Source organism: Cavia porcellus, unplaced genomic scaffold (genome assembly GCF_034190915.1).
Source record: "Cavia porcellus strain 051 isolate PalLab524CR breed Dunkin Hartley unplaced genomic scaffold, mCavPor4.1 scaffold_9, whole genome shotgun sequence".
Lineage (NCBI taxonomy): Eukaryota > Metazoa > Chordata > Mammalia > Rodentia > Caviidae > Cavia > Cavia porcellus.
In genome coordinates this window covers 10,533,378-10,545,381 of record NW_026947492.1, presented here as the reverse complement: position 1 = coordinate 10,545,381, position 12,004 = coordinate 10,533,378, and the positions used below count along the sequence as shown (strand labels likewise).

The 12,004-nt window shown below is 41.0% G+C and overlaps 1 protein-coding gene and 1 long non-coding RNA gene across 2 annotated transcripts; both read right to left on the bottom strand.

Annotated features, from left to right (window-relative positions):
* Positions 1–2,393: 2,393 nt before the first annotated feature.
* Atp5mg (ATP synthase membrane subunit g) lies at positions 2,394–11,661 on the bottom strand. Its single transcript, XM_003472797.5, has 3 exons — positions 11,466–11,661; positions 4,641–4,801; positions 2,394–2,552 (listed from the first exon to the last, which is right to left on the bottom strand). Exons 1-3 carry the CDS (start codon positions 11,515–11,517, stop codon positions 2,454–2,456), a joined length of 312 nt encoding a protein of 103 aa, XP_003472845.1. The 5' UTR covers positions 11,518–11,661; the 3' UTR covers positions 2,394–2,453.
* Positions 5,831–11,459, bottom strand: LOC106028279 (uncharacterized). Its single transcript, XR_001201895.2, has 2 exons — positions 10,926–11,459; positions 5,831–6,024 (listed from the first exon to the last, which is right to left on the bottom strand). It is a non-coding gene; the product is annotated as an uncharacterized LOC106028279 (long non-coding RNA).
* Positions 11,662–12,004: the final 343 nt, after the last annotated feature.

The following is a 12,004-nucleotide window of genomic DNA, read 5'->3' as shown; positions in this document are numbered from 1 at the left end:
CACCTGCCCAATGAACCTTATTCTATTCTTCTTGGCTCTATTCCCCTCACTTACTGTAAATACTCTCTCCTCTGATAATTCCTCTTGAACTTCATTCTCCAACTTGGGTAGCTTTTTGGAGCATTATCTTCCTTCTCTCCCCCCACTCCATTACCACACCATACTAAATTCTAAACAGCAGTTTTGTTCATATTTTAGCAATTTAAGCAGTGCCTAGAAACTGAGGTGCACAATTAACATGTGAGTGATACTGAAGATGCCAATGGCAATACTTGGCAACCACAAGTTCAGGGAAGGCCTAAGTAGTTCTCTACCAGGACACAAGGCATGTGGACTGGAGGGCAAAAGAAATGAGCCCAGAGAAGTCAAGTGGCCACTTCAAGGAGTCCATTGCTATTTTAACCTAAGGAAATTCTCTACACGTATTATTAATCTCAGGGGAGATCAGAGGTGTGCTGTTGGGCAGAGGAGGAAGTTGCAATGAAGTGAGTAGTAAATATTTACTATGAAGACTTTTCCGGTGATTGTAGGGTTCAAAAAAGTAACATTTCATATGAGTAAGTCATTTAGGCCTTTAGACATTTTTTTTTTTAGGCAGGGTCTCGCTATACAATTCAGGCCGGTCTCGAGCTCACTTTGTAGCTCAGGCTGGTCTCGAACTTGCAAAGATCTTCCTGCCTCAGCCTCCCCTCTGGGATCACAGGTGTGCGTTACCATGTCTGGCAGCCTTTGGACATTTTAACCAGCTGATTTTCTTGGCTTTTTCCTGACTAACTGCAGTACTCAGACACTGAAACAGAGAAACTCGCAGATCATCATCACGGTACTAAAGCTCTTTGCAATCTTTTGCTCTGCACATTTTAGGTTACTGAATATGTTTTAAAGTTTCAATTTTGAGCACCTGAGTTTGTTACAGAAATAGTAAGTTGAGCATTATGTCACGTTTCAGTAGAGTAGCTAGTTATAATACACACCTGTAATCCCAGGACTCAAGGGATTGAGGCAGTAGTATTGAGTTCAAGGCCAGCTAGAATATACAGTGAGACCCTGTCTTAAAAAACCAAAAACAAATCCCAACTCCCTCCAAAAATGCAGTGACTAAATTTAGGGTTCACGGGATAAAGAATCAAAACTATTACAGAATTAATAACATGAGGTAAGCCTTGTATCTTTTTTTTTTTGGTACCGGGATCGAACTTAATTACCTTGCACTTGCCAGGCAGATGCCCATGCCACTGAGCTAAATCCTCAGCCCTGAGCCATGTTTTTGTAATAAATATGCAACCATCTTTTGGTTATCAACTGGTATTGCCTGATTTGCTGGGTCTGGTGGTGCACATCTCTAATCACAGCACTCTAGCAGGCTGACACTGAAGAACTCAAAGTTCAAGCACAGCCTGGGCAACTTTAGTGAGACCTCCTCTCAAACCAAACCAAACCAAACCTGCTGCGGGTATGACTCAGTGACCCTCGATTCAATCCCTAGTACCACCACAAAGCCACCAAAGGAAAAAAAAAAAAAAAAGGAAAAAAAGTTATGTAATAAAACCACCTTCGTACCCTCTTCTTTCGTCTTTTGAGGGGCAGAAAAATACTTTAGTTGACAAGTACAAAAAAAAAAAAAAAAACAAAAAAAAAAACAACCAAATGAAACCAAGACAAGTAACTTCACAATATATAGACACAGCAGCTTTCTGTGATTACTGGGTCTTTCTCTGATTACTGCAAAGAGAAACAATCTGATTTTATTTTTGTGACTACTAACATAATTTTTTAAGACAGTGTCTCATGGTCTCATGTTGCTGAGATAGGTTACAAACTCCTGGTACTTTGAGTATCTGCCACCATGCTCAAATTTTACCAGTATGATTGGGGTTGGGGAGGATGGGGATTGAACTCACAGCCTCCTGCTAGCAAGGCAGGCGCTTATGCCACTGAGCTAAATCCCTAGCCTCACCAATATGATTTAATTATATTACTCTAGCCTGTGTTATTACTACTTCTTATACACGTTTTAGTTATCATTCTCTTTGCATTTTTGTTCTTTAGAGAGGGCCTCACTATGTAGATTAGCTTGGCTTTGAACTCAAAGGGACTCTTCTGTTTCAGCCTCCCCTGTGCTAGGATCATAGGGGTGCACCATCACTCCCAGCTCCTGGCATGTTGCTTAAGGCCTTTCCCCCAATTTTTCAGAAATACACTTTAAATCTTCCAATCAACATGTTATCTTCACATATTTACATATCAGATTGGTATATTTACATATATCTTCCAATTTCAGACAAAACAAACTTGCATTTAGAGTTGTATTAAAGTTATCAAAGCCAAAGAGAATCCACTTTGGTACCCAGAACTGTGACCATACATGTAGCATTTCACAGAGAAAACACTGATAGTTGACACATCTTATTTTATTCAAATAGCAGATAACTCTGATCAGATATTAAAGACACTCAAACATCATAGCCAACGATGCCACGCTTGCCTATGATCTCTCCGATATAAAACCACATCCACACTTCAGTGGCCACCAAACCATTCAGCACAGCTTCCTGGAAAAAAAAAAAAGTACAAACTTTAAGGTAACTTTTTTTTGTACTGGGAATTGAACTCAGAACCTTGCATTTGCCAGGCAGGCACTATGCACTGAGCTATATCCCCAGCCTCACTATATTTTAAATTATGAGAATCCTTGAACTTTCAATTTTGTAAGGTAAGTAGTCTAGAGCTTATAAAGTTTTTTAAAGCATTCTTTATCGGCCTGAACGGTCTTAACCCTTTCATTACTAGCTTATGAGACACTCTCTTTATAGGTCCTAAACCAACCCACATCCTGGAAATAGCTGACACTTTTAGACAGCGCATTCACACAAAAGGATGGCTAGAGGAAGGCCAAGAATCTGAACAGACAATGCTGTCTGGCCATAGACAATCTGCTTCAAGATGAGGGCTCTTCTTTACACTTCAGTTTTAGTTACATCATTTGGCTTAATTCTAAGTACTCAGTACTCAGTTTCATAACTGCATGAATTTTATTCCCCCAAGGAAAAACAAACAGTTACAGAAAACACAGTTTCATCAAAGCACAAATATGGACCTTAAAACTCTGAAGAAACATCATTCTAAAGCAAAACGGGACCTTTTCCTTTCAGCACTGCTGGAAGTGAATTTTCCCCTTCAAATCAGACCACAAGTTATTTTTTCCTGAAAAATAACTGTATTTCCCAGGACAAAGGTTCTATAATCAGCAAATACTAGTTACTTAGGCTTTTTGTATCCTCTGCTTAAATCAAGTAAATATAAAACTGAAGTTCATTCTTATGTTCTTTAAGCTTTAATTAACCTGACAACCCAGCTTTCATTTTTATCCTCAATGTGTTAGTGTCCTAGTATAGTTTGACAGTTCCAAACAAACAACAAAACCTCCCCAAGTTTATCATGTACAGATAAAAATTCTCTATGGTGTATGTGATCATTATGTATATCTAAAATGTACCAATAAAATCTGATTACAAAAAGAAGAAATAAAACTGGGCGTGGTGGCTCATGCCTGTAATCCTAGCACTTGGGAGGCTGAGGCAGGAAGACTGTTGAGAATTCAAGACCAGCCTGGGTTACAAAGCAGATTAAGGACAGTCTGAACTGCATAGAGAGACTCTGTCTCAAAAAAAAAAAAAAAAAAAAGAAAAAGAAAAAAATATTTCAGAGTTCTTTTGGCTGAATGTAGTCCAGGCTTCAACTTGCAGCGATCCTCCTGCCTCAGTTTCCTCAGTGCTGGGATTATAGGTGCGTGCCGCCACACCTAGCATGTATTTTTCTATCGTAGCCAAAACTGGGGAAAAAGACAAAAGTTTTCTACTTTTTAAGAGTGCTTTCATCGGGACGTGGTGGCACACTCCTGTAATCCTAGCCCTTAGGAGGCTGAGGCAGGACAGATCATTGCAAATTCAAGACCAGGCCGGCTACAAAGTGAGCCCACAGCCAGCCTGAACTGTACAGTGAGACCCTCGGCCTCACAGTGGCCTCGAAAAGCCAAAAAACAAGCAAATAATAATAATAATAATAAAATGTTTTCTTGCTATTGTATACAACTACTAGGGCTGGGTCCTGTAGTACATGCCTATAATCCCCGCATACAAGAGGATAAGGGAGGAGGATTGTCCTGAGTTCAAAGCCAGCCTGGGCTACACAGGGAGTTCAAGGCCATCCTGAATACACAACGAGACCCTGTCTCAAAAAACTGAAAACAGGCTGTGCTTGGAGGCGCATACCTGCAATCCCTGGGGTGGCTGAAGCAGAAGGACTGCTGTGAGCTGAGGCCAGCCTGGGCCACACAAGGGAGTTCAAGGCCAGCCCATTCTACACTGTGAGACCATCTCTAAACCATCCCAACCCAACTCAAGCAACAAAAAGCTGAAAACAAAACTACTAGGAAACTGAGACATACAATAGCTGAAGTACTTGTATCCAGAAGACAAAATTAGAAAAGTAGGTAACTATTTTCCTTTATAGTAAAAAAGATATCTCTCGTTATTTTGGATTCAGTCTCGTTGGAAAAACACATTAATCAAAATAATCAGAAGAACCTAAGGAAGACCTTTTCTGTTATGCACACACGTTTTCATTTAGCCCATAGTTACCTTAACTGTGAGCTGTTTGAAGCTACCAGTTTTAGCACTATTGACTATTTTTTTCAGGCTCTGCATAGCTGCAGGGATCTCAGCAGGGGTTGGAGGAACCAGCTCAACCTTGGCATAGTACCAAAATGTGGCCAATCGAGGCTTCGAGTAAGTCACAGCAGCTGGAAAACAAAACAAAACAAAACAAAATACCAGGATGAACTCACTAGAGACAGAAAGAAGCAGATGTGTGGGCTGGACGCAAATATTTATTCATGCATCACATTCATTCACTGCTTGTACCAAATGTGCACCCGGTGTGAAAAGTCAAAGCTGCGCCTGGGTAACAAGAGGCTTTTAAAGATGCAGAACACCTGTGTCACAGGGAAGTTCAATCAGGCAGGAAGCTATAAGCACATTCAATTATGCTAGGATTTTACCAGTGGCCAGCTAGTGCTGTTACTCCACTTATGAATGGTAAATTTAATTAACTGTAAAGTTACCAGCCATCAGAGTCAAAAGCAAGAAAACCAGCAATTTATTCACATTTTCTTAGTACAGAGATGAGAAAATATGGAAATAAGTCTAAAAGAAGGAAAGAGCTATGCAGAATGGCACCCTTAAGTATAAGATTAAGGGGCTGGGGATTTAGCTCAGTGGTACAAGCTCCTGCCTGGCAAGTGCAACGTTTTGAGTTCAATCCCCAGTACACACACAAAAAAAAAAAAAAAAAAAAAAAGAAAGAAAGAAAGAAAGAAAGAAAGAAAGAAAGAATAATATTAAAACTTATTAGAGGACTGGGGATTTAGTTCAGTGGCATACGCACCTGCCTGGCAAGTGCAAGGTTGTGAGTTAGATCCCCAGCACCAAAAAAAAAAAAAAAAAAAAAAAAAACCCAAAAAACCCAAAAAACCCCAACAAAACTTATTAGAACACCAGCCACAAATCCAGATAGAACTACAATTAGTGTCCACTTCTGGTACTGTCATCAACATGTGCTGTTTCTCTAACAAAAGCACAGCTGCTCAAAACAAAACAAGCAAGCCCCCAACAACAACAAAAAAACCCAACCCCCCCAAAACCTCACAAAAACAAATTAAAACATCACAAAATAAAATTCGAATACTGTTAAACTGAAATATTTCAAGATATTTACTATTTCAAGAAGAGATCCCTAATAACCATAATAGATATGACACTATGGTAATGACTTCAGCAAGAGGAAGAAATTTATTATAAAAAACACAAAACAGACAATAATAATAGCTTAAAGGCTAGGAAAAAGCTACAAGCTTGAAAGTATTGGCTTGGGCTGGCTTTAGCCCAGCAGTTCCTTCGAGTCTGGCTTCCCAACCGCCCAGGCCGATTGGCCCGCTGGTTCGAGACCCACGGGCGCTCTCCAGTCCTTTAAAAAAAAAAAAAAAAAAAAGAAAGTATTGGCTTGACTTCAACACTGGGAAAGACAAAAAAAGTAACTGCATGAAGGCCGGGCATGGTGGCTCACACCTGTAATCCCAGCACTCTGGAGGCTGAGGCAGGAGGATTGTTGTGAGTTCGAGACCAGCCTGGGCTACAAAGTGAGCTCAAGGCCAGCCTGAACTGCATAGCAAGACCCTGTCTCAAAAAGACACAAAACAAACAAAAAAAGAAATGTAGCTGCATGAATATTCACCAAGTGTGTACTGTTCAGAGGTGGATTAGCCAAGGCTTTTGGTGCTTTTGCTGTTAACTGTCCATACTTGGATACCTCACTATTCTCAGATCACCATCTTCTTCATCTTTTGTATTTGGGGCAATGGTGCAAAATTCTAAATAGATACAAAACCTTAGGTGATTATTCTAAATACAATCGGTGATGCAGGTAAAAATACTACGTTTGTAAGAACAACTGTCTTAAAAATCATCTTCAACACAGATGTCATCCTAAAAGCAAGAAAGAAGCCGGGCAGGGTGGTGCATACCTGTAATGCTAGCACTCTGAAGGTCTAGGCAGGAGGACTGCTAAGTTCAAGCCTAGCCTGGGCAAGTTGGTGACAGTGAGGCCTCATTTCAAAATGAAAAGGGTAAGAACGCAGCTTTGTCCAAAGGTCTCGAGTTCAAACCCCAGCATCAAAAACCCCTCAAAACCAACCAGGGTGTAGTGTTTGCCTACCATGCACAATCCTCTGAGTTTGAGTCCTATCATCTTAAAAAAAACAAAGACCCCCAAAACCCAATACTATTTCTACTTTATTTGTTGAATTGTTTTTAGGGGCACAGGTTAGTAAGTTTGAAATTGCTTACATGTAAGAGGGATGAACAAAACATAAATGGTGGATGGTGGGTGCCGAGTTTCTCATTTTGAGAGGGAAGTTAGAGATAAACTAGCAATAGTAGCTGTGGGTCATATGTGTGTAGGCCTAGCTAACTGGAGGCAGAGTCAGGGGAATATCATGAGCTCAGTTCAGGGGCAGCCTCGGTAACACAGTAAGACTGCATCTCCATGTAAAAAGAAAATCCATTTAGAGGTTATTTGGGGCATCTGCTGTCTCAGTGGTATATTATGTGCTTAGCCCATGCAAGATCCTGTGTTCAAGCTCCAGCACCAAAAAAATAAACCTGGACTACAGTTAGAGACATTGATATGAACTCATGCTTAGCTTAACATATACACAGACAAATACACTGGAAATGATCATGCGTAACATGGGTTATGCATGGGTATATGTGTATGCTCTCCCCCCGCCAATGTTTATCTGTATTCCTTGCTCATGGAGAAGACCTAGAAGCAATGATATTTGAGTAGCAGAAAACAAATGATCTAGATTATTGTTTCTAACTTCCACTGTCCAGTAAAAGGAGCGAGTCTTCTTTGAAGACAAGGCCTGCTTTAGCTGGGCAGAAAAAACATGAATCTGCATATACTACCAGAAAGTAATGGGTCACGTCAAAGGGACAGAGTGTCAACCAAAAACTGTTCCTTACGGCCGAGTCTGTAACAATTTGAGCAATGAAGAACAGAGCACTGCTATTCAAAGTTTGGAATAAATGTAAATGAGTCATTATAATAAATGACTGAATACATGGATGAAGAAGCAAGTCTTTCTTACAGAACTCTATTTATCATACACAGAACCTCCTTTCTTCCTTCCAGACAAGGTCTCAATATGCAGTTCAGGGTAGTCTGCCCCTGCTTCCCAATCCTCTTGCCTCAGCCTCCCGTATGCATCACTATGATCAGCTAGAAATCCCTTTATACAGATGGATCTGCTTCCACTTGGGCTGCCTACATGCCTATGGACTACACATAGTTACCTGCTTCTAAAGAAAAGATATGGAGGGCCCGGGGTTTAGCTCAGCAGCACAAGCGCCTGCTGGGCAGGTGCGAGGTCCTGAGTCTGATCCCCGAAACAAAAACAAACAAAAGATACACGGAGGAGGCCTGAGTCAGGAAAGTCACTGGGGGAATAGCAGACTTCCCGGAGAAGGGTTCAGGGACGGATGTGGAAAGTGAAACCAGCAAGAGAGGGTCTGGCCTAAGTGTCAAGCTGAGTATTCAATAAAACTCAAGGAAGTGGGCAGAAGCCATGCTGGGTCTGGGAGGAGTATAACCAGAAGCCAATTCATGCTTCCCGTGAGCCACAAAGTCCACACGGGGCCCAGGAGGAGACACAAGCCAGTTCACTCTTCCCGTGAGCTAACTGGTGCTGAGAATCAAGAACACCCCCAGCATCACAAGCAATTGCTGAGTTGGAGCTGACAGCAACTGAGGTACAAGAACAACTTAATATCTGTATTGTTTGATTGACTTTGCAGGCCTAAGGCTGGTAGTCTGAGCATCTATTGAGAGGATTAACAGTATGCAACACAGCATAGATGGGGTGTTTCCTTCTGTCTTGTTTCTGAAATACACTATTGTTCTGTTTTGACTGCTTTTATTCTGTTCTATTTATTTGATCTTACTATGCTGGTAGTATGGGCTGGTAGTACTATGCTGGGTAGTATGGGTAGTATTTTTTTTTTTTTTTTTTTTTTGGTACTGGGTATCATGATCTCATACTGCCAGGCAGGTACTTACTCCACTGAGCTAAATCCCTGGCCCCGGGCAGCAATTCTAAACATGGCAGGAGGCATTGTGGTAGCGACTGTTGATTCCCCATCGTCCCGTATCACTCTTGCTGTTTGTTTTGATTGGTTTTATTCTATTTTATTTTATTAGGCTTTATTCTTTTTAAAAAGAAGAACAGATATGGAATGGGGAAAAGATGATTTTACTGTGGAAAAACCTATTAAACACTGTCTTAACCAAGCAATGAAACTTGTATCATCAGTAATGTTAAATGGATATCATTTACCTCCTGATATGCCTCTAGGGCACCTCATCTCTGTGGAATGTTCTCAAAATCTAATTGTTCCAGACTAATCACAAGAGAAACAGATAAATTCAGATTGAAGAATATTTTTCAGAATATCTAGAAAGATATCTCAAGAAAGTTAAAGTCATAAAAGATAAAGAATTGGCCAGCGATATAGCTCAGCGGCACAGTATGCACAGTATCCAACTCAGGATTCCTGGTACAAAAAAAAAAAAAAAAAAAAAAGAATTGAAATCATCACTAATCAGAGGAGACTGAGAGATATGACAACGTAATGAAATGTGATGTCATCCGTTGTATCCTGGGATTGAAAGTGATTAAAGAAAAAAATTGGTGAAATTGAAGTAAATTGTACAGTTTAGAGGGGCTGGAGATTTAGCTCAGCGGCATAAGCGCCTGCCTTAAAAGCAGGCAGTCGTGAGTTCGATCCCCGGTACCGATAAAAAGGAACAAGGAAAAAGACAAAAAAAAAAAAAAAAAATTGTACAGTTTAGGTAAGGGGGAAAATCAGACTCTGTCATAATTTGATAAAATTACTTGTTTCTATAAGTGTTTTGTCCTCCAGGGAATGGACAGACATAACTGGTAATTTATCAAACATTTAATATTCACATTTAATACACAGGTATATGATACAAAGGAAAGTATGTTTCTGTTTTAATATTCTGGTCCCATCTGAGTCTTCTTTTCTGGGTACTTCTGGATGGGTAAAAAAAAATTACTTTGACATTATTTTCCTTTCTGGATTTTATCACAAACTAGTTTTCAGTTCCCTAACAAGAATAGTGATGGCAAACCTTTTAGAGCTTTCTGGAATACAAATAGCCTGCTGTGGCACACGTGCCATAGGTTTGCCACCAACTTAGAAGATGTGAAAACTATGGTAGAACAAAAATCCACTTGAAATACTCAAAACTGCCTCAAATCATCCAGCTTGATGATCAAGCCTTCTCCTTGATTCAATAACCTTAGCAAGGTGAAAGTTCCAAATGTGAGATCCCTTGTGGGACTGTCTGTATACTAGACTGTCATGAGTTAATGGGTAAACTGTCTCTTTACTAGATCTAGAGGGCCGAGAGACCCGACCTTCCATAAGAGGAGGGAATCAAGCATCAAGAGTATATGACATGTAAGGTCTTCAATATTTTGTTTGCCTGATGATGGAGGAAAAGAGGAGGGAATTAATTTTAAAAATATCAAATACAGTAAAATATGCTCAAAAACATCACATGTACTTTTTGAAACTTAGCTTTCTATTCATATTTCACAATCAAATCTGAATGAAAGCAATTTAGAGATCTGACCTTTAAGCATTTAGTATAATATACCACATCTGGCCAGATGTGGGAGCACATGCCTGTGATCCCAGCATTCTGGAGGCTGAGGCAGGAGGATCATTGTGTTTGAGGCTAGCCTGAGCTATGTAGGGAGGATTTCTCAAAAATCAAACAAACAAACCTACTGATCACAAAACCCCATCCAGTGATGAAACATATCAATTTATCTTCTTTCAAAAAGAAAATTGGTAACTTACTATTCAGAAGGCAAATATTTATTGACAGAACAGATCATTGCACAGGCCTGACTATTCAGGACTGTTCTGCAATCATTGAACTCAACGACCTCATACTTGCCAGGCAGGTGTGTAGTGCTGAGCTAAATCTCTGGCCCTTCGGGGCTATTCTAAAATAGAGTGCCTACCAGTGAGAGTCTTCAAACTGGAAAAAAAAAATTCGTGTATGTTAAGCTATGCTAAGATTTCAGTTTATCTGATTTTTTTTTTTTTTTTTTTTTTTTTTTTGGATAGAGGGTCTCGCTGTTCAGGCTGGTCTAACTTTTTTTTTTTTTTGTCTCTAACTCTTAAGAGCTCCTCCTGCCTCAGCTGCCTGAGTGCTGGGGTTTATAGGCATGCATCGCCACGCCCAGCTCACGAATATCTCTTCATACTTACTAGAGGTCTGGAATATTCATCCAGAAAACCCAATTCCACCTATAATTTTCCTCGGATTGAAGTGAAGGCTGTCAGTATCTGGCCAGGATAGAAAGCAAAGCCAATGTTCAAAGCACATGTATTCTTAAACATTTCTTTGACTTCCAAATTGTCCACCAGGAAACACATCACCTGGTACTTTGTCCCTTCTTTTCCCAGCTCCCCTAACGAGCCAGCATTTTGGTATTTCTGATCTCAAGAGATCCAAGTGGGTGTTATAGCCGCAGCTACCCGGCAATTTCGGGTTTCCTTCACGCTGCCTCTTTTCGGTTGAGGTTATAATTCAGCAACTTCTAAATTGTAAAGAGACCCTAAGGTGCAGGCCAGGCAAGAGGAGGGCCAGAAGAAGATCTTAAACCTGCTCCCTGCTTTCTACACCTTCAGGCCGTCCGGCCCCCGCTCCTGCTGTTTCCTCAAGTCACCGAAGCTTGCTAAACCTTCGGACCCTAGCCAGTTTCCCCGTCGCTCGTATATCCGCCTCGCCAGTCTCCCAGTGCTCACCATTCAGCAGCGCCGGGGCCTTCTCCGCGAGGTTACGGACAAACTGGGCCATGACTCTAAGGTGAAGGGCCGCCGCAACTACGGCCGGTTGAATGTCACCCCCGGGAAGGACCCGCTGTAAGACACAGTCCCACTTCTAAAGTCAGGTCGTCCTTTTCTACGCCGGTCCAAAATATTCAGGTGTTTTGGTATCCTTGAGGAATCTAGCTCAGTAGTCTATTTTATTTAGTCCATAAGGAGAAGGGAAATGGGAAAAGATGTAATCAGAGAACTGGTGGAAAGCAATGGGATTCTATATTGAAACAGGCATGTATTGGGACAGCCCGGAAGGCCGACGAGGTAGGAAGTGCGCATGCGCGCTTGCTTTTCTGGGCACAGATCTCCGCTCTTCGGAGTGGAGACCTTCACGGTTTCTGCAGAAATGTGTAGAGGATTTATCGGTGAGATACGCCTAAACCTACACATGCCTTGTAGAGGGAGGAGCCCGAGGCCTAATATGTGAAGTTACGTACGAAGCAGGCATTACACAAGTTATCAGA

Coding starts and splice junctions, on each gene's coding strand:
- Atp5mg (XM_003472797.5), bottom strand. CDS start 11,517: ATGGCCCAGTTTGTCCGTAACCTCGCGGAGAAGGCCCCGGCGCTGCTG. Junction 4,802..11,465: donor GGCCCCGGCGCTGCTGAATG/GTGAGCACTGGG, acceptor TTTGTTTTCCAG/CTGCTGTGACTTACTCGAAG. Junction 2,553..4,640: donor TCAAACAGCTCACAGTTAAG/GTAACTATGGGC, acceptor TTTTTTTTCCAG/GAAGCTGTGCTGAATGGTTT.